The sequence below is a fragment of the Dictyostelium purpureum genome, assembly GCF_000190715.1.
Source record: "Dictyostelium purpureum unplaced genomic scaffold DICPUscaffold_30, whole genome shotgun sequence".
NCBI classification, from domain to species: Eukaryota; Evosea; class Eumycetozoa; order Dictyosteliales; family Dictyosteliaceae; genus Dictyostelium; species Dictyostelium purpureum.
In genome coordinates, this window is record NW_003519367.1 from 1 (window position 1) to 26,171 (window position 26,171).

The 26,171-nt window shown below is 24.7% G+C and overlaps 13 protein-coding genes across 13 annotated transcripts; 8 read left to right on the top strand and 5 right to left on the bottom strand.

Moving 5' to 3' along the window:
• Positions 1 to 1,101: 1,101 nt before the first annotated feature.
• Positions 1,102 to 1,626, top strand: DICPUDRAFT_148513 (uncharacterized protein; the record flags this gene model as incomplete). Its single annotated transcript, XM_003284657.1, has 1 exon — positions 1,102 to 1,626. One exon carries the CDS (start codon positions 1,102 to 1,104, stop codon positions 1,624 to 1,626), a length of 525 nt encoding a protein of 174 aa, XP_003284705.1.
• Positions 1,627 to 1,922: 296 nt separating this feature from the next.
• Positions 1,923 to 5,841, top strand: DICPUDRAFT_53138 (uncharacterized protein). Its single transcript, XM_003284658.1, has 3 exons — positions 1,923 to 2,864; positions 2,966 to 3,833; positions 3,927 to 5,841. The coding sequence occupies exons 1-3, from the start codon at positions 1,971 to 1,973 to the stop codon at positions 5,768 to 5,770; spliced, it is 3,606 nt and encodes a 1,201-aa protein (XP_003284706.1). The 5' UTR covers positions 1,923 to 1,970; the 3' UTR covers positions 5,771 to 5,841.
• A 1,457-nt stretch (positions 5,842 to 7,298) lies between these two features.
• On the top strand, positions 7,299 to 9,350 carry DICPUDRAFT_75664 (uncharacterized protein; the record flags this gene model as incomplete). Its single annotated transcript, XM_003284659.1, has 2 exons — positions 7,299 to 8,639; positions 8,721 to 9,350. The coding sequence occupies 2 exons, from the start codon at positions 7,299 to 7,301 to the stop codon at positions 9,348 to 9,350; spliced, it is 1,971 nt and encodes a 656-aa protein (XP_003284707.1).
• Positions 9,351 to 9,545: 195 nt separating this feature from the next.
• DICPUDRAFT_75665 (uncharacterized protein) lies at positions 9,546 to 10,592 on the bottom strand (the record flags this gene model as incomplete). The annotated part of the gene is made up of 1 exon (XM_003284687.1): positions 9,546 to 10,592. The coding sequence occupies one exon, from the start codon at positions 10,590 to 10,592 to the stop codon at positions 9,546 to 9,548; it is 1,047 nt and encodes a 348-aa protein (XP_003284735.1).
• Positions 10,593 to 11,286: 694 nt separating this feature from the next.
• DICPUDRAFT_75666 (uncharacterized protein) lies at positions 11,287 to 12,483 on the top strand (the record flags this gene model as incomplete). Its single annotated transcript, XM_003284660.1, has 1 exon — positions 11,287 to 12,483. The coding sequence occupies one exon, from the start codon at positions 11,287 to 11,289 to the stop codon at positions 12,481 to 12,483; it is 1,197 nt and encodes a 398-aa protein (XP_003284708.1).
• Positions 12,484 to 12,541: 58 nt separating this feature from the next.
• DICPUDRAFT_75667 (uncharacterized protein) lies at positions 12,542 to 14,511 on the bottom strand (the record flags this gene model as incomplete). Its single annotated transcript, XM_003284688.1, has 3 exons — positions 12,542 to 13,944; positions 14,001 to 14,147; positions 14,502 to 14,511. The coding sequence occupies 3 exons, from the start codon at positions 14,509 to 14,511 to the stop codon at positions 12,542 to 12,544; spliced, it is 1,560 nt and encodes a 519-aa protein (XP_003284736.1).
• A 235-nt stretch (positions 14,512 to 14,746) lies between these two features.
• DICPUDRAFT_75668 (uncharacterized protein) lies at positions 14,747 to 15,686 on the bottom strand (the record flags this gene model as incomplete). Its single annotated transcript, XM_003284689.1, has 5 exons — positions 14,747 to 14,836; positions 14,905 to 15,097; positions 15,176 to 15,249; positions 15,310 to 15,467; positions 15,551 to 15,686. 5 exons carry the CDS (start codon positions 15,684 to 15,686, stop codon positions 14,747 to 14,749), a joined length of 651 nt encoding a protein of 216 aa, XP_003284737.1.
• Positions 15,687 to 16,522: 836 nt separating this feature from the next.
• Positions 16,523 to 16,681, top strand: DICPUDRAFT_148520 (uncharacterized protein; the record flags this gene model as incomplete). Its single annotated transcript, XM_003284661.1, has 1 exon — positions 16,523 to 16,681. One exon carries the CDS (start codon positions 16,523 to 16,525, stop codon positions 16,679 to 16,681), a length of 159 nt encoding a protein of 52 aa, XP_003284709.1.
• A 412-nt stretch (positions 16,682 to 17,093) lies between these two features.
• On the bottom strand, positions 17,094 to 19,649 carry DICPUDRAFT_53141 (RNA-binding region-containing protein (RNP-1)). The gene is made up of 2 exons (XM_003284690.1): positions 19,389 to 19,649; positions 17,094 to 18,820 (listed from the first exon to the last, which is right to left on the bottom strand). The coding sequence occupies exons 1-2, from the start codon at positions 19,442 to 19,444 to the stop codon at positions 17,179 to 17,181; spliced, it is 1,698 nt and encodes a 565-aa protein (XP_003284738.1). The 5' UTR covers positions 19,445 to 19,649; the 3' UTR covers positions 17,094 to 17,178.
• Positions 19,650 to 20,348: 699 nt separating this feature from the next.
• DICPUDRAFT_75670 (uncharacterized protein) lies at positions 20,349 to 21,407 on the top strand (the record flags this gene model as incomplete). Its single annotated transcript, XM_003284662.1, has 3 exons — positions 20,349 to 20,546; positions 20,635 to 21,004; positions 21,079 to 21,407. 3 exons carry the CDS (start codon positions 20,349 to 20,351, stop codon positions 21,405 to 21,407), a joined length of 897 nt encoding a protein of 298 aa, XP_003284710.1.
• Positions 21,408 to 22,167: 760 nt separating this feature from the next.
• DICPUDRAFT_86390 (uncharacterized protein) lies at positions 22,168 to 23,035 on the top strand (the record flags this gene model as incomplete). Its single annotated transcript, XM_003284663.1, has 4 exons — positions 22,168 to 22,181; positions 22,268 to 22,431; positions 22,493 to 22,863; positions 22,937 to 23,035. The coding sequence occupies 4 exons, from the start codon at positions 22,168 to 22,170 to the stop codon at positions 23,033 to 23,035; spliced, it is 648 nt and encodes a 215-aa protein (XP_003284711.1).
• A 287-nt stretch (positions 23,036 to 23,322) lies between these two features.
• On the bottom strand, positions 23,323 to 24,785 carry DICPUDRAFT_148524 (uncharacterized protein; the record flags this gene model as incomplete). The annotated part of the gene is made up of 3 exons (XM_003284691.1): positions 23,323 to 23,394; positions 23,486 to 24,465; positions 24,539 to 24,785. The coding sequence occupies 3 exons, from the start codon at positions 24,783 to 24,785 to the stop codon at positions 23,323 to 23,325; spliced, it is 1,299 nt and encodes a 432-aa protein (XP_003284739.1).
• A 478-nt stretch (positions 24,786 to 25,263) lies between these two features.
• DICPUDRAFT_75673 (uncharacterized protein) lies at positions 25,264 to 26,146 on the top strand (the record flags this gene model as incomplete). Its single annotated transcript, XM_003284664.1, has 3 exons — positions 25,264 to 25,340; positions 25,407 to 25,536; positions 25,622 to 26,146. 3 exons carry the CDS (start codon positions 25,264 to 25,266, stop codon positions 26,144 to 26,146), a joined length of 732 nt encoding a protein of 243 aa, XP_003284712.1.
• Between the last annotated feature and the right edge of the window lie 25 nt (positions 26,147 to 26,171).

Consider the following 26,171-nt stretch of genomic DNA (forward strand, 5'->3'; position numbering starts at 1 on the left):
ATAATAATAATAATAATAATAATAATAAATAATAAAAACACCCAAAAATCGGATAAAGAATTAGGTTAAAAAATTGTTACCAACATATATTAGACACCCTACTTTCCCTTTCTATCCTCACCCTACTATTATTATTATCATAAGTGTGGTTTTATTTGGTGGTAGTGGTAATTGTAGTTGTAGTTGTAGTTGTAGTTGTGGTTGTGGGTGATTATAAATTAAAGGTAAACTTGTGGGTGCGTGGTGTGCGATTTTAAATCAAAAAAAAAAAAAAAAATTAAAAAACATTAATAAAAACCTATCGAATTTCTAATAATCATAGAATTGAATGTAGTAGTTGTTTATTGGAATACAATACAATTACATCTCTTTAATTTTTAATAAATATATATTATAATTTATCACAATTAATAATAATAATCCTTATTCTTTTTATAAAAAAATAAATAAAAATAATAAAAATAAATTAATAAATTAATCATAATCATAATAAAATATTAATTATAGAATAAAATAATAAAAATAAAATAAAATTAATTCAATTTTAAATTTTTTAAATTTATTATTTAATCACAAAAAGAAAAAAAAATAATTATGTTTTCATTTTTATTTGTTAATTAAGAAAATTATTTTTGTTTGATTTATTCCTTTATTCCATTTTATTTTATTTATTTATTTATTTATTTATTTATTTATTTATTTATTTATTTATTTATTTATTTATTTATTTATTTTGTTTTATTTTGTTTTATTTTGTTTTATTTTGTTTTATTTAATTTATAAATATACTTTCATTTTTTAAAACAGATATTTATTTTATTATAATAAAAAAAAAGAAAGAAAATAACAAATTCTATTTGTTATTTTAAACATATTTATAAAAATAATAATAATAATATAATAATTATAATTATAATTTATTATAAATATTTTATAAATAAAATAATAATCAATAATTTTTTTTAATTATTAATCATTCTTATTTATTTATTAAAAAAAAAAAAAAAAAGATAAAATTATAATTTTTTATAATAATTTACTATAGAGACTAGTGTCAGTTAGTAGTGTGTTGAATATATTTATTTATAAAAAAAAAAAAAAATGAAAATAATATTATTTATATTTTTAATAATAATAATAAATATATATAATAATATATTGGTAAGAGGTGAAATTGACTTTAAAGTACCATGTGGTGATGGTTACTGTGGATATGACCAAGTATGCTATAAATATAATCCACAAGAAGATGTTTCCGTATGTCTATTGGCCGATCAATTTAATCTATTAGAATTAGTCCAAACATTTGAAAAAACATGGATCGATCATTATGGCGACGAATACTCTTTATTTAGAGTTAAAATACAGAACCACAGCAATAAACCAATTACCCATCTTTATTTGGCTACCGATTTTACATTTGACCTTAAAGAAAAATCAAGTTATTGGAATATTCATCTCGACACCTGGAATAACTTTTTGACACTTCCAAACTATGTTAATTCAATTCAACCATTTTCCTATCACTTATTTGGCTATATTGTCAAAGGCAAAACCTCTCCAAATATGATCATTAGATCAATAACCTATTCTGACCCGGAAATATTTGCCAACCAACAATATTGAAAAAAATAAAAAAAATAAAATAAATAAAATCTAAAAATCTATAACTACCTTTTTATAATTATAAAAAAAAATTATTTTTTTATTTATTTATTATTTATATTAATGCTGTACTTATTTTCTTTTTCGTTAGTTGCAAAGTTTATTGGGATGACTCATTTCTTATTACATCCTAATTTCGTTTTAATTTTTTTTTTAATTTTTTTTTTTTTTATTTTATTTTTTTTAATTTTTTTTATCATCATATTTTTAATTTTTTTTTTTTTTAATTTTAATTTTTTTTTTTTTAAATAAAAAGATAAAATAAATATTATTACCTTTATTTTTTTTCACTATTTACACTAATAATGAATGTAGAAAAAAAAACTAAAGGTAATAAATCTATACAGTTGTATAGATTGAAACCTAGTTTCACCCATCTCAATTTAGTTCCTTTCTTAATAATTTATTGTTATTTATTTTATTTATATTTCACATCACCAGAATATAATAACCAAGATAATAGCAATATTTTAGATGGCTCCTCATCACTAGAGTCATCGTTAGAAGATTTATCATCCTCCTCATCATCATCACTTGATGATTCTTCATCCTCCTCATCATCATCAGAAGAAACTCAACAAGTCGAATTCAATCTTCACGTTTTTTTAATAGTAGCTACTATGGCAATTCATTTTGTATCATACTTATTTAATCACTGGTCAATCGATTATAAATGTTTTGTAACAATGAAAAAAGTTAATAATATTAAAGATGCAACACACGCCAAAGTTACACCAAACAAACATATGGGTGTAAAACAATTATGTCCAATTTCAAGACATCTCCACAAACCAACAACAACCTCAGCATCATCATCTACAGAAATTAAATTGGAACAACAATTTAAAGATCTTCAATACAGCATCGAATTTCAAAAAAGAAAATTAGTTTATAATATGGATAAAAAACAATTTGAAAAAATCAAATTCAACATTCCTTTAAACCCAGATGAATTATTAAACAATGTGCGTTCCTATGAAACTGATGAACAAATTGAATTGGCTCAAATGAAATATGGTTTAAATAGATTCGATATTCCAATACCTTCATTTTTAGCACTCTATAAAGAACAAGCTACTGCCCCTTTCTTTGTTTTTCAAGTATTTTGCGTTTTACTTTGGTGTCTTGAAGAATATGTCTTTTATTGTCTTTTCAGTTTATTCATGTTATTAGTATTCGAAGCTACTGTTGTTAAATCAGTAAGTAGTTACTTTATAAAATAAATAACTTTATCAAAAATACTAATACACTTTTATTTTAATAATAATAATAATAATAATAACAATAATAATAATAACAGAGATTAGGTAATTTAAATTCATTAAAAAATATGAGCAGTAAACCAACTTATCCAATTTATGCGTATAGATTAAAACAATGGAAACAAATTAATACAACCGAAATTTTACCAGGTGATATTTTATCAGTTGGTAGAGGCTCAACTGAAGCATTATCAACATTACCATGCGACATGTTATTATTAAGTGGTGGATGTGTTGTTAATGAAGCAATGTTAACTGGTGAATCAACTCCATACCACAAAGAATCACTCAAAGATAGAAAATCCTCAAAAACAATTGATATCAAAAATGACAAGAACCACATTTTATATGGTGGTACAACTATTGTTCAACATACTCCATCAGAAAAACTTGCTAGCATCAGCAGACCACCTGATAAGGGTTGTATTGCTTATGCAATTAAAACTGGTTTCAATACTAATCAAGGTAGTCTTATGAGAACTATTTGGTTCTCTTCCGAACGTGTTACCGCCAATAACAAAGAAAGTTTCCTTTTCATTCTCTTCCTTTTAACTTTTGCTATTGCTGCCTCTGCCTATCTCTTCAACAAAGGTATTCGTGAAAACAACCGTAGTAAATATAAATTACTCTTAAATTGTATTATGGTCATCACCTCAGTAGTCCCACCAGAACTCCCAATGGAACTTTCATTAGCTGTAAACAACTCTTTAATCTCTCTTATCAAATTAGGTATTTATTGTACTGAACCTTTCCGTATTCCATATGCTGGTAAAGTTGATATCTGTTGTTTTGATAAAACTGGTACACTTACAACTGATGATTTAGTTTTGCAAGGTATTGCAAATTGTCCAATAAAACATCATAATAGTAGCAATTCAAATAAAGATACAATTGATACAGAAGAAGGTTCTACCACCACCAACAATAATAACAATAATAATAATAATGGATTAATTCAACCAAACGAATTAAGTGACGTTATTCAATTTATTTTAGCAGGTTGTAATAGTTTAGTTATTATCGATAATAATTTAGTTGGTGATCCAATGGAAACTGCAGCATTAAAATCAATTCCATACGTTGTTAAAGGTGATAAAATCTCACATCAAAAGAAAGGTATTTCAATTGATATTATTCATAGATATTTATTTTCATCAGACTTAAAGAGAATGGCAACTATTTGTAATGTTACAAATTCATCAACTCAATCGAGCAATACCTATGCATTTGCAAAAGGTGCACCTGAAATTATGAAACCATTCTTCAATCCAAAATCAATTCCAGAAAACTATGATAGCTGCTATAAACAATATTCACGTCAAGGTTCAAGAGTATTATCATTGGGTTTCAAGAGATTAGAATCTGGTTTAAATCCATCACAATACAAATCAATGGAACGTGACCAAATCGAAAAAGATTTAGAATTTGGTGGTTTTATCACTTTTGATTGTCCATTAAAACCAGATTCGAAAGAATCTATCGAAATGCTTATGGCCTCTGCTCATCACATTGTTATGATTACTGGTGATAATAGTTTAACTGCTTGTCATGTAGGCAAACAATTAAGCTTTGTAGAATCCACTAAACAAACCCTTATCCTCCAAGAAGATAAACAATGGATTTCTGTTGATGAATCTGTCAAAGTACCATTAGATTCTGACGATAGTGAACACTTAATGAAATTATCAGAAAAATATAATCTTTGTGTATCAGGTTCAAGTTTAGATTTAATTGTCAAGAGTAGCAATTTGGAAAAACAATTATATTTAGTTAAAGTATTTGCAAGGGTATCACCAGATCAAAAACAATTAATTTTAGGTAACTTTAAAGCCAATGGTCATCATACATTGATGGCAGGTGATGGTACAAATGATGTTGGTGCATTAAAACAAGCTCATGTTGGTATAGCTATTCTCAATAAAGGTGAATTTAAACCACCACCAGAAATTAACTTTAGTGAACTCTTCAAACAAGCTAGAGAACGTCAGATGCAAGAACAATTACGTCGTAATGGTGATCCAAGAGCTGCCACAGCTCTTGCTCAAAAACAAGCTCAAGACTTAGCTATGCGTTTACAACAAGACAACGAAGCCACAATGGTAAAATTAGGTGATGCCTCTATTGCTGCTCCTTTCACATCGAAATCCAGTGCTGTTAAACCAATCACTCATATCATTCGTCAAGGTAGATGCACATTAGTAACCACCTTCCAAATGTACAAGATTTTAGCTTTAAATTCTTTAATCTCAGCCTATGGTTTATCAGTATTATATTTAGATGGTGTTAAATTGGGTGATTCTCAAGCCACAATTTCTGGTATGTTAATTGCAGTTTGTTTCCTCTTTATCTCAACCTCCAAACCATTAATGAAACTTGCAAATAGACGTCCAAATCCAAACTTGTTTAGTCCTTATATGATGTTTTCAATTTTACTCCAATTCGCTCTTCATTTAGCCTGCATCATTTTCATTGTATATCAATCTCAATTAAGAATTGGCACCAATAGACCAGACCCAGATTCACCATTCAAACCAAATCTATTAAACTCAGCTGTATTTTTAATGAGCAATGCTATGCAAGTTGCCACATTTGCCGTTAACTACAAAGGTCATCCATTCATGCAATCCCTCTCTGAAAACAAACCTTTATTATATGCTCTTTCCGCTGTTTGGGGTTTAGGTTTAGTTTTATCCACAGAAATGATTCCATCATTAAATGAATATTTAGAATTGGTACCATTCCCTGATTCAACTTTCCGATTTTATATGGTTTCTTCAATTATTGTAGATTTAATTGGTGCCTATTTAATTGAAAAAATATGCTCAATTTTATTTAAAAACTAATTTATTCAATTAAATAATATAAAAATAAAAATAATAAAAATATAAATATAAATATAAATATAATGGTATTTAAAAAAAAATTATATGTTATCGATTTTAATATTTAATTGATTTTATTTGATTTAAAAAAATTTTTAAAAAAATATAAAAAATGATATAAAAAATTTAATAGTAAACTTTTTGATATTATTTTCATTTCTAAAAATTTTAATCGAGATATTTATTTTGTTAATATTGAAAAAAAAAAAAAATCACAAAATATTCGTGCGTAAAAAAGTTAAATCATGATTGTTACCCTTTTTTTTACTGGTATGAAGATGTATTTGGATATTATATATAAATATTTTTTTTTTGAAAAGAATTAGGAAAAAAGCAAATGCAAATATTGTTATTTAATGGGGTATTATTAGAATTTTTATATTTTAATTGTTTTAGTTTTGGGGGGGGCTGTTGGCAAAGGGCATTTTGGAAATACGAACCAACCTTAAAAGCAAAGAAATTTGCTAATTTTTTCTATTTTTTATTTTTTTTTTTTTCGGTGATGAAAAAAAAAAAAAACCAAAATTTCGAACGTGCAACCATAATTAAATTTATATTGATGTGGTGTATTCAATATGTAACTTATATATAATCTATTGTTCCCCAAAAACAATAAATAATAAAAAAAAAAAAAAAAAAAAAAAAAAAAAAGATATTTTTTTTTTCATTTTTTTAAAAAAACACTCGTTTTTGATTTAAAAAATATTTTTTTTAAGAATTATTTCATATAATATAAACCAAAGCCATAATTTATTTTCTAAAAATTTATTTTTAAATTATTTTTTATTTTTGCTTTTATTTTTTTTTTTTTTTTTTTAAAAAAAAATATTTTTTTTGCAAATCTATTTTTTTTTTCATATTATCATAAATCATTTTATTATTTTTTCTTTTAATTTAAAAAAATTATTCACAATCACACCTCATCAGTGTCCAATAAAAAACTATAAAGCACTATATTTTAAATCAAATAATTCATTTAATTAATTAAAATAAAATAAAGTAATAATAAAAATATTTAATAATATTTTTTTTTGTTATTACTGGAATAATAATAAAATTAATAAAAGTATATATAGTAATTTTTTGTTGTATTATATAAAATAAAATTCAAAAATAATAATTTTAAAAAAATCAAATTAAATTCAAAAAAAAATAAATAATTTTTCATCTGTTAAACATCAGCAAAAATAACAATAATCAAATAGTTCATCACATAGTCAGTGACATAGAAATATAGAAATATAGAATAAAATATAAAAACTTTTTTAGCAAAATAATAATATAGTAATATAGAAAATAGTATAATAAGATAATAAATAAAATAAAATAATATAAAATATAATATTATATAATATAAAATAAAATAAAATAAAATAATATAAAATAATATAAAATAAAATAATAAAATAATATAAAATAAAATAATATAATAATAATAAACTATTTAGTAATATAATATAAAATAATATAATAATATAAATATAGTAAAATGGAATGGATAAAATTAAAACCAAAAGGTATTCAACCACCAAAAAGAGGGGGACATACATCATGTATTATTAAAAATAAATTATATGTATTTGGAGGAGGCAGTTATCAACCACCACAAACAAGTTCATTAGCATTGGAACCAAATAATTTACATGTTTATGATTTTACAACAAACACATGGGGTATTTTGGCGACAAGCGGTATTCCACCATCAATTAGATATGGACATTCAGCAACAGAGGTTGGAGATAAAATATTTATAATTGGAGGATATGGACAAATGTTTTTTGACGATGTACACATTTTCGATACCACTACAAACAGTTGGAGCTCACCAGTTTGTTTAGGACAAAGACCCTCACCACGTTATGCCCATTCAGCTACTTTAGTTGGTACCAATATATTTGTATTTGCAGGTTGTTACGAAAATAAATGTTTTAACGAACTCTATTGCTTGGATACTGTAGCTCTTACTTGGTCATTCGTTAGTACAACTGGAAGTCCCCCACAGCAACGTTCATATCACACAACAAACTTAATTGGCAGAAAGCTTTACGTATTTGGTGGCCATGTTGGTAGTACTTATCATAGTGATCTCTATGTTTTCAATTTAGACTCAAAGGTTTGGACTCAAGGTATTACTCAAGGTAAATTTGAAACCGGTATTGCTTATCACTCATCTGCTATCATCAATAATCAATTGTTTATTTTTGGTGGTAACGATGGTAGAGCTTGTTATGATGCTCTTTGGAAATTAAATATTGAAAATATGGAGTGGGAAAGAATGCTATTTAAAGATTGTAGTGCAAGACCCCCAAGTCGTCATAAACACACTTTATCGGTATCTCAAGATCTCTCGTTAATCCTCTATGGTGGCATGGAGTTTTATCCAAATTGTTTTGATGATTTATACAAACTTCATATACCATCCAAGTGTCTTCAATCACCAAATTTAATTTCAATTTATCATCCTCCACTTGTTTTAAATAATTCAAATGGTTCAATAAATATTAATGGAAATTGTAACAATAATAATACTACAAATACAAATAGTTCCAATTTATATACATCAAATAGTGGCTTAATGGTCCAAATACCTTCATCACCAACATTATCTTCATTATCTCAATCATCATCATCAACACCATCAATATCTGATATAATGGATGATAGAAATAAATTACAATACGAATTTAATAAATTAAAAGAAGAATACGAACAGGTAAAACAAATCATTGAAAATGTTTCTTGTTTAAATCTTTCAAATGCATCATTTATTGATTTAGATAATTTAGAAAATTGTTTTTTAGATGGTTTAAGAAAAGTTTCAAATTCAAAGGTAAATAATTTTATTTTAAAAGCTAGCACAAAGTTATTATAAAAATTTATACTAAAATATTTCTATTTTATTTTATTTTAGAGAATTTTAATGGAAAATAGAAATAAGGAATATAGTCAAATAAAAGAAGAAAATGATATACTAAAACAACACTTTAATCAATTTCAACCATTATCACCATTATCACCAACTTCGCCACCACAAACATTGGGATTTCAAAATCAGTCACCACCTTATGTAAATATAAATAATAATAATAATATTAATAATAATAACAACCAACCATCATATAATCAAAAATCTTTTGGTGGGGGTGGCAGTTTTAAACATAATAACGGTTCAAACTACCATTCAAGTAGAAATTTACCTTTAAGAAGGGTAAATTCAACAGACTCTGTAATAGTAGATGGTAGAGCAAAGGATTTATTCAATGGTAATTCCAATTTAAGTCCACAAGGTTCACCTCATTTAAATTCAAATCAAAGAACTTATACAAGAAATATAAATAATTTTAATTTAAATTCACCTTTATTAATTAATAATAATAATATTGTAAACAATAATAACAATAGTAATAATAGTAATAATTCGAATAATCATAAATTTATTACAAAATCAAATAATTTTAGTTTTCAAAATTATCAACAGCAGCAACAACAACAACAACAACAGCAACAACAACAGCAACAACAATTTGATAATTTTAAATAATATGAAATAGAAATAGTAATATTATATATATATATATATACAGTCAAAATATAATGATATGGGGTAATATAGCGTCAATCTCATAACATATAAAAAAGTAATAAATTTATTATTTTTTTTTTTTTTTTTATATTAAAGTTTATTTCTTTTTTTTTTTTTACAATTTTCTTATATTATTTTTATTATTACTATTTATTATATAAAATCTCTATTAATTGAGGAATACATTGCTTTAATTATATTTTGATTTAACCCATATAATGTGTCTAATGAATAAACTCCCACACCACCAATAACATTATCTTTAATTTTTAAATATGTCGATCTTGGATTATCATACTGGATTTGATAGTATGTTAATAAATCATCAGATGTTATGTCGTAACTATTTCCATTGATTTCTTTAATATTTAAGTATGGGTTTAGAGATGTTTGGTTCCAGATTTCGGTCGATGTAATATAGAGGTTATCTTGAATTTCGGCACCCACCAAATAATTGTATATTTCACTAAATTCTATTTTTTGAGGTTTTCTTGAATTAATACATCCAGAGGTATATATACCATGTAGGAATTCATCACAAACATATTTATAGCCATACCATGGAACACTTAGTATAATCTTATTGGTGTCAGTTGAGTTCCATGCACCTATTAAGTTTCGAACCTCATTAGTATCGGAGTTTGCAATTACAGGTCCATCAAAAATACCCAAATCATAAGCATTGGCAATAACATAGTCTACATTTGAAAGCTTTATTAAATTATTGTAGCTGTATGGAATGTTTTTAATAGATATTGATACGGAAAAATGAATTTCTTTTGATATTTCTTTTAATAGGGCACCCATTTTTTCAACTTTTTTGAGATATTTCTTATCAGAAGATGGATTTTTATAAAATATTAATGATACCCCATCAGCATCTAATTTTTTTACTTGATTGATAACCTGCTTAAGAGAATCTTCATCTAGGGAATTTCCTTCAATGTTTAAAACGGCATTAACATTATTTGATTGTGATATTTTAATGATTTTTTGAAGGTTTTTAAGATTAGGAGGTAAAACTAATGTGTCTATTGATTCCCATATTATATCTTGGCTGTTATAAAAATTTAAATCATCACTTTTGCTATACCCAATGATATGTTTTTGTGTATAATCTGCTTTTAAATTTAATCTTGATTGTACTATTTTATAAAAAATAATAAAGTGTAAAAATACAATAAATAGTTTTTTAATCATTTTTTAAAAAAAAAAAATTAAATTTTATTAAAAAAATAAATAAATAAAAAAATATAATAAATAAATAAATATCTATAAAATATTATTTTTTATGTCTTATGGCAATAATATTTTTTTTTATTTTTTTTTTGTTTATAAACACTTAAATTGGGAATTGAGGGAAAAAAAAAAAAAAGAAAAAATTAAAAAAAAAAAAAAAATCAAATTACGCCATTACTGCTCCATTGTAACCATATTACCCCTCATAACACTGGTATGTTTCATCATAATCAATATTTTGTTTCGAAATGAGAAATAAGACATATTATTTAATAAAAAAATAAAAAACGGTACATATTATTACTAAAAAAAAAAAAAAAAAATCTTAAAACTATTCGTTTTTAAAAAAACGGCGCATATTATTACTAAAAAAAAAGTAAAAAAATCTCAAAAAAACGGTGCATAATATTACTAAAAAAAAAATAAAAAAATCTTAAAACTATTCGTTTTTAAGATTTATTTTTTTATTTTATTTTATTTTATTTTTTTTAAATTTTCCTCAAAATTCTGATATGCAAAAAAAAGATTAATATTATAACATAATATCAAAATCCCTATTAATTAATTTTTAAAAAAATATTAATAAAGGAATAAATAAAAAAAAATAAATAAATCTATATAATTATTTATAAATAAAATAAATTAAAAAAATAAAATGAAAAAAAATTTTATAATTATAATCTTTTTAATTTTATTTTTTTTACACATAATTGCAGATACTGTTGATGAAGAAGACCCATGCAAAGATATAGATTTAAGAAAACCAATTAAAAAAAAGAAGGGTAAAATATTCTATGCCTATGTAAGAACCCCCTATTGTTCAAACTATACATATTTTGCAACTGACCCATCCTTCAAATGGAGTAGTATTGATGTAATTGCAACCTATAATGTTAACTACGACAAAAGAATTTCATGCTTAGCCCACAAACATAATGTAAGAGTAGAATTTATTTTTGAAGAAGGCCATTTTTGCAGGGAACACACCATCGATAATGATTGTCCATATGACCAAGATAAAATCAAAAGCAGTTTACCAAATATAATGAAAAAATTACAAGAAAATTATGTAGATGGTATCAGTCTAGATTTCGAATATAACCCCAATGGAAACCTATATGGATCAAATGGAGGTTATGCATCTCTTTCCAAGAAAATAAGGGAATATTTGGACTCTATAAATGAAAACTATTCACTTTCATCTGCTCTTGCCCTAAACCCAAATGCAAATTTAAGAAATCAAATGGTCGATATTGCAACTTACCATGACTATTTGGTTGTTATGAGCTATGATTTATATGGATATACAAAAATCGGAAATAGTGTAACAAAATCACCAGTGACAAAATATTCAATTAGAGAAAATATAAGAGCGGCTTATATGGATAGATTAATAAATAAAACTCTTATCAATAAGGTGATTGTCGCTCTACCACTATATGGTTATGCCAAACGTTGTAAAAAAGATATAATTGGAATTTTCACAGATAATTGTATTATTGATGACGAAGAAAGACCAATGAACATTGGGGTAAATACAATTCACCACTATTTAAATTCAGCAGACCACCTTTCAGCGGGGGTCTTTTGGAACGAAGATTCTAAAACAGTGTATTCCAATTTTGCTCTAAATGGAGATGTATATCAAGTTGTTTATGATAACCCATTCTCAACCTATCTAAAACTTAAAGATATTGGATTGGGTGGATCAGGTGTTTGGGCAATCGATCACTTAATAGGTTTACCACAACCCATTGTCGAAGCTTGGTACACTACTTTCGAAAAAATAAATATTGGGGATCAATATATATTTTGGCCAGAACAATTCAAATCAACTCATAAAATGAATTAATAAATATAATGTAATAAAATGAAAAAAAGATTATTAAAAAAAAAAAAGTTTTATTTTATTAATTAATTTTCGAATAACCATATTCATTTGAATGTTTTTTAATTTTATTAAACATACAATATATTAAATAGTATATTAATAAAACTGAAACCATACTTCCTATTATTAAGAAGACCAATTTTATTGTTTCACCCACACTCGACTTTCTCTTTGATTCTGACCCTGTTTTTATTTCCTGTGAAGATGATTGAGATACAATATCATAGCTACAATCTATACATAAATTATAGTTTGCATGATCATTTGAAATATTCGAGTTGTGGACTATTATATTGTCATTTTTACCAATTACAAATCTGTTACTTGGCAATACACTATCCAAAATGGTAATTAGGCTGTTTTCTGCATTGAATGTTATAAAATTGATACAATCTGTTGAATTTCCGTGAATATTTGATGAATAAAATTCAAAGTTTACTGATCTTAATGTTATTAAACAATTATTATTTGTATCATCAACTACAATATTATTAACAAAGGTGCACTCCTCAAATCTATATAAAGTTGAATTTACTATACTTTGATTGTATCCTGGCATCTCTACAATACTTAAAAAACTGTTTGTATTTACATTTGTATTGGAAGTGAAATTATTTTTATAGAACCCGACAAATTCTTCTTTAAAATTTGAATTATCAAGGTATATTTGCTTACCAATATTATTGTAAAATATGTTTGAGTTTATTTCGAAATTTGAATGAACCATTGAAATAAGAGCTAGATTATGATTGTTGAAATTTGAATTTACTGCTACATCTTGAACGACACTATTCATAAAATAAAAGCTACTATCATGTACTGATATAAAAGAATTAAGCAAGGCCGATGACTGATAAATTCCCATATTCATTATTTTGATATACATGTTTTCAAAATAAAACGGTGACACCCCATTTCCTGTATGAACTTGGTCAACAACACAACTTTCCATTACAATTGAACCCTCCAAAATCATTGATATAACCGGGGATGTTGATTTTTTAAAACTTACATAAGATATGTAAATCGAATTAGGATATGGGTTTTCTTCATTATTTAATGATAATATTTCTTTATCCCCCATGAATCCAATAAAGTTTAAATTTCCAATAGATACTACTACTCCATCACTCCCTGTTATATATTTTCTAGATAGACCCCTGTGGACATCTATTCCGCCTATAAAACTTGAATTAAAACCGCTTCCATCTATAACAACATTAAAATTCTGTAAATTTAAATTATATTGATTATTAACAATACCACTGTTTACAAATGTTTTTTTAAAAAGTCCAAGACCATCTTTAAAATAATTTCCGCTATTTGCATAATAAGTTCCATTATTAATATAATAATATAGATGACTTTTTTCGAAATTTAAAAAACTACCAAAACTATCTATAAATTTCAAAACTCTTTCGACTATAAGGCAATTAATAATAGTTATTATTTTAAAATTTTAATTATTTAAAACTTACCTCCTTCATTTATTGTTCTACAAGGTGGGATTGGGTAAATATTTGTCACATTTGTGCAATCCAATGAATTATTATAACACAAATATGTTTTATAGTCCATAACTACACCACATTCTGTGTTATTATATGGTTTATTTGAATTTATATCTATATAAATATTTAATGTAACTATATTATCTATATTATATACTTCATTTTTATTTCCATTATTTATTCTTATATTACTGTCACACAATATTAAACTATTTAAAAATGTGAATAAAAGCAATATTATTACTATATTATTATATTTGCTTTTATTAATACTAAACCATTTCATCTTTAAACAAAAAAAAAAAAAAAAAAAAAAATATTTATAATTTTTTTCTTTATGAAATATGAAAAATAATAATTTTAAAATATATAAAAATAATAATTATTATTAATTAAAAAAACAATGAAATAAAAAAAAACTAATCCCACACCACACACACGATATATTAAACAAACATAAAAACACACAAACACACATTTTAAATTGAAATAACCACACACCTTTGTTTTTATTATTTATATATCTCTTCGCCTAAACATTATTTTAAAGATTTAAAAAAACAATAAAAACTAAATATGTTCTTTCTATATTTATCTTTAATTAAAACAAATAAATAATAAAAAATGTAAATAAAAATATGTATTAGTCCAAATATTGTTGTAAAAAAAAAAACAAAAAATGAATTATTCTTTATTTGGTATATTTAAAAATGTTATTTTTCTTGTTCAACTAATTTATAAATATCGCTGTTTGATAAAACTTTAACTTGATTTTTATCTGAGACATTTAAAAGCTCTTTTTCCTGTTTATTATCGAATTTTATAAATATTAATAATTTATTTTATTGTATAATTAAAAACCAATACATACAGCTTCGATTCTCATTGCTTTAGCAAGAACTTCAACTTTTAAACCAGACATAACTTTACCAATTAAATTCTCGACAAATCTATCACTATTTGGTCTTTCTAAGAAACCTGGTCTGAAAATCGATAAGAAATGGAAATTATCTGCCTTCATCTTTTCTTCTAATCTTCCTTTAGTTTTTGGATATAAAAACCATCTATAATTATTATAATAAATTTAATAATTAGCCTATATATCCTCTAAACAAAAACTGATAATGAATAATGATACCTACGAATTTGGATTTGAACCAGTTGAAGTTAACAAATGCATTGAACGAACACCTGCTTCTTTTGAAAGCTCTGAAAACTAGATAAAAACAATTAGATGTTGTGTTTATAATGATTTTAAAAATAATATTAATATTACCTTGGCTGAATAACCATAATCAATTTCAATAAATCTTTCAGCACTACCTGCTTGTTTTTTTGTTGTACCTAAAACATCGAATGCAACATCTTTACCTTCAAACTCTGATTTATAGTTTTCTAATTTTTCAAAATCTACAACCACTTGTCTTAATTTATCTAAAAATAAAAATAAAAAGTAATTAGTATCCTAATTATTTGGTAAAGGGATACTTATTATTTTAAATGTATTTAATACATACCACTTGAAACATTTAAATCTACAGATCTAACCAATGATGTAATTTCAATAAAATGTGGTGAGTTTATTAATTCTCTTACTAATGGTTTACCAGTAGCACCAGTACCACCAATTAAAATTGCTCTTGCTCCACTCATTTTATTAATGTTATTATTATAATTATATTTTTTATAGTTTTTAACTTCTGATGTAATTTCAATGTTATTTATTATTTGTGTATTATAAATATACTGTGCAAAATATGAAAAAATTATTATTAAGATAAAATAAACAAACTTTTTCATAATAAATACAAAAACTAAAATAAACAATTTAAAAAAATTAAAAAAAAAATAAAAAAAAAAATTAAATTAAAAAAATAAAATTAAAAATAAAAATAAAAATAAAAATAATTTTATTTTTTCTATAAAGGACACCGAATTATTATCTGAACACACCATATTGGAACTATCATCGCCAACCTTTGAAATCAAAAACCACCAATCGTCATCAAAGAAAAAAATAAAGATATTAACTATATAAAAAAAAATTAAACACTGTTTTTTTTTTTATTATAATTTTAATTTTATTTAATTATAAAAAAATAAACAATCATTTTAAATTTAATAAACAATGTTTTTTTTTTTTTTAAAAAATGGATAAAATGATTTTTATCATTAATTTTTAATTTTTTTTTTTTAAAGTGAAGATGATTTTGATACATTAATTCATCTGTATTTTTATTGTGTTTTGTTTTTGGTATGTGTTTTTATACTTATGAGATTTACCACACTGCATACAAGTTGGGCAAAGTAACATCAATTCGTGTGTGATTCGGTTTTCAAAACCTGCGACTATACATTAAATTATTAGTAATTTTTATTGTGAAATTTATGCTTACGTGAGTAAAAATGATTTTAACAACAAAAATATTTTTATTTTAATGTTCTTTTCTTTAAATTTTATATAAAAAAATGTAGATGGACGGTTTGTAATGACAGCTGGAATTTATAGACAAGTACAACCTGACTATATACAGCGCCATTTTGAGAAATCCTATCTTAAGGTTCAGCATAACTTAATACGCGATCTACTATTGAGTCTGGTCTCTGTCATATTGAAATTACACTCTTATTGTGAAATATTATTCTAGTGCTTCGTTCTGACCGCAGTTAATGTGATGAAGCATTAACCAAAGAGAGACATGATTAATAACTTTTGTGGTCACAAAAATATGAAGGTCCCCCATAAAAACAAACTTTATGGGAAAAAAAAAAATTTTAAAAAAAAATAAATAAAAAAAAAATAAAAAAATAAAAAAAACGAATTTTGTTAAAAAACGATGAAAAAAAAAAAAATTATTTTTATTAATGGAAATTCATCAAATTAGTTGCTCGTTTTTACTTTTTAATTTATTAAAATAAAAGCAATAATAAAATTAAATAATATTTTAATCATAAAATACTGAACTCAAGAAACTTTATCCGTGTTTCTTTTTATTTCTTTTCAAAATTAAATATAAAAATAAAATATACGTTTTAAGAAAATAAATAATTATATTTTTTAAATATTTTTTTTTTTTTTTTTTTTGTTGTTTTTTTTTTATTGAAAAAAATTTAAATTATTATTTGTATAGCGAGAAATAATAGTTTAGTTAGCATTTAAAACGTCGATGGCTTCTTTAATTTTTTCATTTAATAAATCGGATCTTTGGGTGAGAGCGAATAATTCTTCAACTGGAAGGGAGTCTAATAACATACCAGTGATTTTACCAGCTAATTCTGGTTGTGAGTTGTGAATTAATGGGTAGAGGAGTTCACCAAGAGCAACATTTTGTTGGTCACGAGTTGGGAGGGCTAAGATTGATGAAAGAGTTGGGGCAGCTTCTTGTGAGGCACCAGAGGCAGCTTGTGGTTGTTGAGTAGCTTGATCAACAGCTGGTTGTTGGGTGGCAATTGGTTGAGCAGAGTCTGGACGTTGACCGTTTGGACGTGGACCAGTTGGACGTTGACCGTTTGGTCTTGGTTGACCACCACCACGGACGTAATTCATACCGTATTGGTTACCTGGGACACCGACTGGGGCACCATTCCAGTTACGTGGACGTGGCATCATTTGTTGGTAGACAACAGCTGGGGTGACTGGAGCTGGGGTGAAGAAGACTGGACCACCGCTGTAAGCTGGAGCCATAGTTTGACGCATACCAGCTTTGAATTTTTGTTGATGTTGCATTTCGAGTTGAGCACGACGGATATCTTTACGTTGGGCAAGAGCGACGTATAATGGTTTGGTACCAATCATACGACCGTTCATTTCGGTGACAGCACGAGTAGCTTCATCTGGTGAAGTGTAACAAACGAAACCAAAACCTTTTGAGGTGGTGGCTTTGTCGTCTTTCATGACAACAGCTGAGGTGATGGTACCAAATTGGGAGAAAACTTCTCTTAATTTGTCATTATCGATGCTGTCATCAATGTTCTTGATGTAAAGGTTGACACCTTGGTATTTGGTTTCAAAGGTATGTTTGAGTTCAGCTTCACGTTCGATTTTCTTTTGAGCACGACCAGCATAGAGTGGTTTACCGTGGAAAACTTTACCGTTTTCGATTTCAACAACGTTCTTAGCAGCATCAGCTGATTCAAAGTTAGCAAAAGCAAAACCTTTACTTTTACCGGTCTTTTCGTCTAACATGATAGCAACGTTGGTGATGGTACCGTATGGGGCTAAGAGTTCTTTTAATTGATCGGAGGTGACGTCTTCAGCGAGATTCTTGAAGAAAACATTGGTGAATTTGATTTCAGTTGGTTGACCACGTTCTTTGCTTGATTTGAATGGACCAACAAATACTTTTTGACCATTGATCATCATACCATTAACTTTAGCAATGGCTTTATCAGCTGAATCTTGGCTTTCATAGTGAACAAAACCAAAACCTTTGCTTGAGTTGTTATCATCAGTGACAACTTTGCATGATAAGATATTACCAAAAGCAGAGAATGTATCATAGAGAGCTTTGTGGTCAATGCCTTTGTCGAGGTTCTTGATGAAAACATTACCAACACCTGATTTACGGAGTGATGGATCACGTTGACTCCACATAATACGACATGGTTTGCCTCTAATTGGAGTATTGTTTAAAGTATCTAAAGCACGTTCGGCATCAGCAGCGTTGTAGTAGTTAACGTAGGCATATGATAATGAACGACGAGTATTGGTATCACGACAAACTCTGATGTTTGAAACTAAACCAACTTGATTGAAAACTTCGAATAAAGTTTGTTCTGAAACTTCTCTAAAAATATTTTAAAAAATAATAAAATATTAATATAACAATGATTTTTTTAAAGTTATTTTTATTTGATATTTTGATAAATTATTAAATTAAGAGAATAAAATATTTATATAAAAAAAATAAAAAATAAAAAAAAAAAATAAAAAATTTTGTGTGAAAATTTTTTTCGTTTTTTTAAAAAAAAGTATGGTGTGTGTTTTAACAAAAAAAAAAAACTACAAATATAATTATTAAATTTTGCAAAGTTATCCAATGTTGTTATTATTATTATCGAAGTTGTTATTATTATATTTAAAAAAATATTGAGGATTTTTTATTTATTTTTTTTTATTTTTATTTTTTATTTGTTGAGAAAAAATATAGATTTGAGTTTTTATGTTGATAATTGAATATTGTACTATTGCTGTTATTTCTATTTAATATCATTGTTATTGCTATATTGCTATTTACACCAAAAAAAATAAAAATAAAACACACACTTTTTTTTTTCTAAATTTCTTTTTTCTTATCTAAAAAATATCTATATTCAATTTTAAACTGTTAATATATTTGTTTTAATGAAACTTACGGTAATAAATCACCAACGTAGAGGGATGAAGAAATTGGAGTAAATGAAGATGTCATTTTATGGTTTTTTTTTAGGGAATTAAAAAAAAAAGTATTTGATGTATTTGTTTTTTTTTTTTTTTTAGTTTTCTATTTTTTTTTTTTGTTTTTTTTTTTTATAGAATGATAATAAAAAAATTATACACAAAATATAAATGAAAATATCGAAATATTAACAAAAATATGAATATATATAAATAATTTTATTTCAAAGGGAAACAACTATGTATGTTAAAAAAAAGAAAAAAAGAAAAAAAAAAAAAAAAAAAATTTTTAAAAAAAATTTAAAAAAAAAAAATTAAAAAAAAAAAAAAAATTTATTTAATTTTTATTTTTATTTTTTTAAATTTTTTAAAAAACAAACGTAACAAACAACCGAGACCTTGATAGCGTGTATGGTTTACATTCATTTATTTAAATCAATTTGTTATTTATTTTTAATAAATTAAAATAAGTTAATTTTTTCCTTTTTTCTTTAAATTTATTAAAGTTTTAAGAAAGTTTTCCCTTAATTTTTTATTTATTTTTTTTTAATAATTAATTTTATTTTTTTAATAATATAAATTAAATTTAACATATTTAAGTTGTAATAAAATGAATAAAAATAGAGGTTTTTTTTAAATGATATCACATTTGTTTAAAACAAATGGTTTTTAGATATATATATCCTTTTTTTATAAATGTGTGAAATTAAAAAAAATATTATTTCGATTTTTTTTTTTTTTTAAAAAAAAATATTTTTTTTTTTAAAATTTTTTTTTGGATTGTGTATTTCATATTAATATAATTTTAAATTGTTACAATAATTTAGTATTAAAATAATATAGAGTTTTTAATTTAGTATTCTTTATTTAATTAAATTATAGTTTATAATTACCCATTTAACAATAAAAAATAATATTAATAAATATATACAATAAAAATGTCAGGTAACAATAAAGATTCACAACTCGTTATTGCACTTAAAGATATCGTTGCTGGTTCAGTCGGTGGTATTGGTCAAGTATTTACTGGCCATCCATTAGATACCATCAAGGTTCGTTTACAAACCCAACCAGTTGGTAACCCAATTTACTCTGGTACTATGGATTGTTTAAGAAAGACTATTCAACAAGAAGGTGTAAGTATACAAAAAAATCATACCATACCATACCATTTAGATTCAAAAATAAATATACTAATGTCTAGTTATTTATTTTGTTTTATAGTTTATGGGTTTATATAAAGGTGTTGCATCACCATTGGTTGGTTTAAGTATTATGAATTCAGTAATGTTTTTAGCATACGGTCAAGCTAAAACTGTTATTCAATCTTTAGATCCAACCAAGCAACTTTCAATCGGAGGTTTTACTGCTGCTGGTGCTTTAGCTGGTGTTGCTATTTCATTTGTCGATTCACCAGTCGATCTTTTTAAATCACAAATGCAAGTTCAAAGTGGTGAAAAAAAACAATTTTCTAGTACATCTGACTGTGCTAGACAAATTTGGAAAATCGGTGGTGTTAGAGGTGTTTTCCAAGGTCTTGGTGCTACATTTGTCAGAGATATTCCAGCAAATGCTTTTTATTTTGGTGCTTATGGTATGTTTTAATTTAGTTTTCTTGTTTTAATGATTAGTTTTTTTTTAAAATTAACACACCGTTTAATTAAATAGAATATGTTAGAAAGGTTTTTGCTACAGCAAACAATATTAATGTTGATCAATTATCATCATTACAAATTATGGCAGCAGGTGGTGCTGGTGGTGTCTCATATTGGACCTTATCTTATCCAGCTGATGTTGTTAAATCAACTATGCAAACCGATTCAATTATTAAATCACAACGTAAATATTCAAATATGCTTGATTGTGCTCAAAAAATTTATAAACAACAAGGTATTGCTGGTTTCTACAAAGGTTTTACTCCATGTTTCATTAGATCTATTCCAGCTAATGCTGCTTGTTTTGTACTTTACGAAAAAGCTCGTCAATTAATGGGTTAAAAATAATAACAATAATAATAATAATATATATAGTTTTTTAAAAAACCAAAAAAAAAAAAAAAATCAATCAATAAAGTTTGGTTTCGAATCACAATATTAAAATAAAAATATTTATTAATATTAAAACACATTCACCAAAATTTTTTCCATAATTATTTTTGTGGTGTGTGGTATATATATGGTTTTTGATAAAATTTTTTTTTTAAAAAAGGTAATTATTGGTATTGTAATTATTGTTAATCTGAAATTAAAATAAATATAATTCTTCAAAAAAATAAAAAAAATAATAATAAAAATGATGTAAGGTATCAGAAAGTGGAGTAATTTTTTTTTAATGATAAAAAAAAAAAAAAAAAAAAAAAAGATTTTTATAAATTTTTTTTTATTTTTTTTTTATTTTTTATTTTATTTTTATTTTATTTTTTATAAAAATTTCTTTAAACAAATTGGTTTTGTGGTGTTGTATTTTGTGTTTTAATTTTAATTGAAAAAATTGATATTAAATAAATTTTATATACACTTGATAAATTTTTTTACTTTTTATTTTTTTTTGTACATTAATATTTTATTTTATTTATTTCTTTTTATATCTTGTAATATATAATCAATATAAATTGTAATTTTAATCAGTCACATTGCATTTGCACAATCACAAATTCCATCTTCAAATAAAACAATAATAACAAACTGTACATAGAAAAAAAAAAAAAAAATTAAAAAATTAAAAATTTAATTTTGCACACACACACAATAAATCAAGATGTTTAAAATATTGTATGTTATCTTCACTTTTCCCCAATAATAAACTATTATAATAAAAATCAAAACCACTAACAAATTTATATTTTATATTACTCTAGTGGATCAAAGGCTCAAACATTCAAACCTAAGAAATCAATTAAAAAAGGAACAAAACAGTATGAGTTACACCAAAAAATTAAAGAAACTTTAGGTTCAGGTGATCTCACTGATGCTATTAAATTACCACCAGATGAATCATTACAAGAATGGTTATCTGTAAATAGTATGTATAATAACAAAATACAAATATATATGTATAGATATTAACATTCTTTTTTTTTTAGCAATTGATTTTTTTAATCAATCAAATTTATTATATGGATCTATTACAGAGTTTTGCACACCAAAGGTTTGTCCAGTCATGTCAGCAGGGCCACAATACGAATTTTTATGGGCAGATGGTAAAGATATTAAAAAACCAATTAGAGTATCAGCACCTGTTTATGTTGATTATTTAATGACATGGATTCAGAATACACTCGACGACGAAGAGATTTTCCCGAGCAAATTTTCAGATGAAATGCCAAAAAACTTTTTACCAACAATTAAAGCAATTTTCAAACGTTTATTTAGAGTTTATGCACATATTTATTATTCTCATATGGACAGGGTTGGACCTTTAGGCGTTGAGGCTCATTTAAATACATGTTTTAGAGTAATTATTATAGCTATATTTATTTATAATCCACCCACTCCCACTCATACTAATGTTTAATCTTTTAATTTAGCATTTTTATTTATTTATAAAAGAATATAATTTGGTTGATAAAAAAGAAATGGCCCCATTACAACATATAATTGATAAAATTAATGCAAGAAAAGATTAATTAATATTATGGTTTTATTTTTTTTTCAAAAAAGATTAGTGCCCTTTGTGGAAAAAAAAAAAAAAGATAAAAATAAAATTAAATAAAAAATAAATAATTAAAAAATAACTTTTCTTTTTTTTTTTTTTTATAAAATACATATATATTAATTATATTTTATATTTTTATTATTTATTTATTTGTTTTGGGTTAGTACTTTGTTTATTAATTATTTAATTATTAAATATTTTTATATTATATAAAAATTTGATATATCACAACAATTCGTTTTTTTTTTTTTTTTTTTTTTAGTAATTTCTTGGAGGGCCATAGGGTGAGCTATTTTGATTATTATAAAAAGGTTGTTGCTGTTGTTGGCTCTGTATTAAAAAAAGATAAAGATAATTAATAAAATGAGGTTTTTAATTTTTTAAAATTGTTGATAAATCTTTTGCTGTGGTGAGATCTTACATTATTGCTATAGTTGTTATTATATCCATTATTGTTATTGCTCCACTGTTGTTGATAGGGTGGCTGATTGCTACCTTGATATTGTTGTTGATGGTGTGGTGGTGATTCATCCATATCGCCTAAATTTTCGTTACTATTACGATTATAATGACCTTGATCATATCCATTGTTATTCTGTTGTTGTGGTGGTGGTTCTACATTTGATTGATTAATATCAAAACCCAAGGCATTTGACATCTCGTCAATGAATTTTTGATATTCGGTTTCAATGTATTGTTGATTTGATTCATTTGTACGTAATGGGCAATCAGAGGAGGGATGGGTAGTTTCACCACAATGGGAACATTTAATATCAACAGGGGTCCAACTACGATTTCCCATGTATGCAGGACGTTCTCTGAGTGTGCCATTCATTTCGGCCAATTCACGTAGTTGTTGACGTTTATGTTCGTTTTTACCCTCTTCAACAGGGACGAGAAATTCTCTAACTAATACTTCAGCTTTATCTAATTGATCAGTTGTATCTGCAGTTAAAAGAACATGAAGTTCGTCATTCTCTTGAAACTGTATTTTAGTTGATTTACCATCACGTGATGAACCTTTACCACGAATTGCAATTTTAGCACCACTCTCTTTTTCCATACGTTTTTGTGTATTACCTCTTGGACCAATGATTAAACCAATAAAATTATATTCTGGATGATCTTTAATTGGAATATAAATCTTTCTAATCTTTTTTTCATTGGGTGGTTGATAATCTGATGGTGGTTTATAGGTTGGACTAATTCTTTGTGCTGTAACAATTAAGTGATGTCTTTCTTTTTGTAATTTATCTTTAATTCTTTGTTCTCTAGTATTAGATCTTTTACCATTGCTATCATAAATTGGTGGTGGTGAAGGTGATCTATCTCTATCTCTGTCTGTAATTTCTATTGGTCCAATTGTAACTTTTTTTGTAATCTCATCAATTCTTAAACGTACTTTTTATAAGAGTAATATTATGTTGTTAATAGGGATGAAAATGAATATATATTGATTTAAATTAATACTTACATATTAATGCTGAAATTTGTTCATCTGTTAAACCTGGTGGTAATGTTTTAAATATTGATGAAAATGGTGATGAATCCATGGAAGGAGTTGAATCCCATCTTGATAATCTACTTCTATCATTTATAGAGATTTCATCTCTAGTTTTAGGTCTACCTCTTGAAATTTCTTTAATTTCTCTGAAAAATGAATCTTCATCATCATCCCCATAAAGTGAACTATTATTATTAACCAATGTTTCTTCAACCATTGTTTAATTATTTATTTATTACTTTTATTTAAAATAATATTTATAAAAATTAAAATAAATAAAGTTAAAAATAAAAAAAAAAAAATTAAAAAAAAAAAAAAAAAAAAATTTTAATTTATAAATTTTCCAAAGAACGAAAAAAAAATAAAAAAAATAAAAAAAAAAAACAAAAAAAAAATAATTACAATATTTAAATAAATTAATAGTAAATAAAATATGCATATGCATTCTTTAATTTCGAAAGAGTTTTTTTATTTTATTTATAAATAATTATAAAAAAAAAAAAAAAAAAATAGTTTCAAAAAAAATTTTATTTTTTTTTATTTATTTTAATTTTTAAATTAATTTAATTGTGTGAAAATGTGAAATTTATTTTTTTATTTTTATTTAATTATTTTAATCCATCTAAATATTTGATGTTCATTCAGCAATAGATAACAAAGAATAAAGCAATAACAATATTTGTTATTTAGTAATAATGACTTTTTTAATATTTACAAGTTGTGCCTTGTTAATATTTGGGCCAATATTTGTAGTAGCTAATGCTTCAGTTTTGTAAGAATCAGCTAATTAAAAAAAAAAATAAAAAATATATTACTAATTATTTATTTATATAATTAGGAGTCAAGTTAAATATGGTCATTATTTTTTATTCGGGTTTTTAAGTAATCTAGGATGGCAGATTGCTAAACTATTCATACTAGGTTCATTTTATCCATTTTTTGATATGGAGATTTATGATCCTGTTCAAGTAAGATAAAAAAATATAAATCACTTTATAATAATGATAATAATCAATACAAAAAAATTAATATTAATATTATTTGTATTTATAGGAAATTATTAAAATAGTTGGTATGATTAGTGAAATTATTATAGTTTATTTTACATTAAGGTATTTGTTAAAGGAAAAGAATAAAGCCAATATTTCAAAGCATAAAATTATAGTTTTAGGGTTTACATTGGGATGGTTTACAGTGGGTTCTCTGTTAACGCAGTTTTTGCCATTATTCAATACACTTGGTGTCGAGTTTAATTGGGTGTACACTTTTAATGCACTCGATAATAATATTAAATTATTAGAGCAGTTTGCATTAAACACATGTATATATTTATATATAGTAAACAATAACAAATATTTAATCGAATCCCCAACAACATCAAAAACAACTAAAAACCAAGAGCAAAATCAACTTCCAAAGCAATATCAAGATTCAAAGTTATTATTAAATTTATTATTAATAGGCTATTTGGTTTTTGAGGCTTTTGCAAGTTTTTTCTTCCATAGGGCCCCTTACCACAGTTTTCTCTTTATCAAGGCTTTTTATTCTCTTTTCTTTTTTAAAGTTACAAGGATATAAATAAACTACAATTTTTTATTTTTAT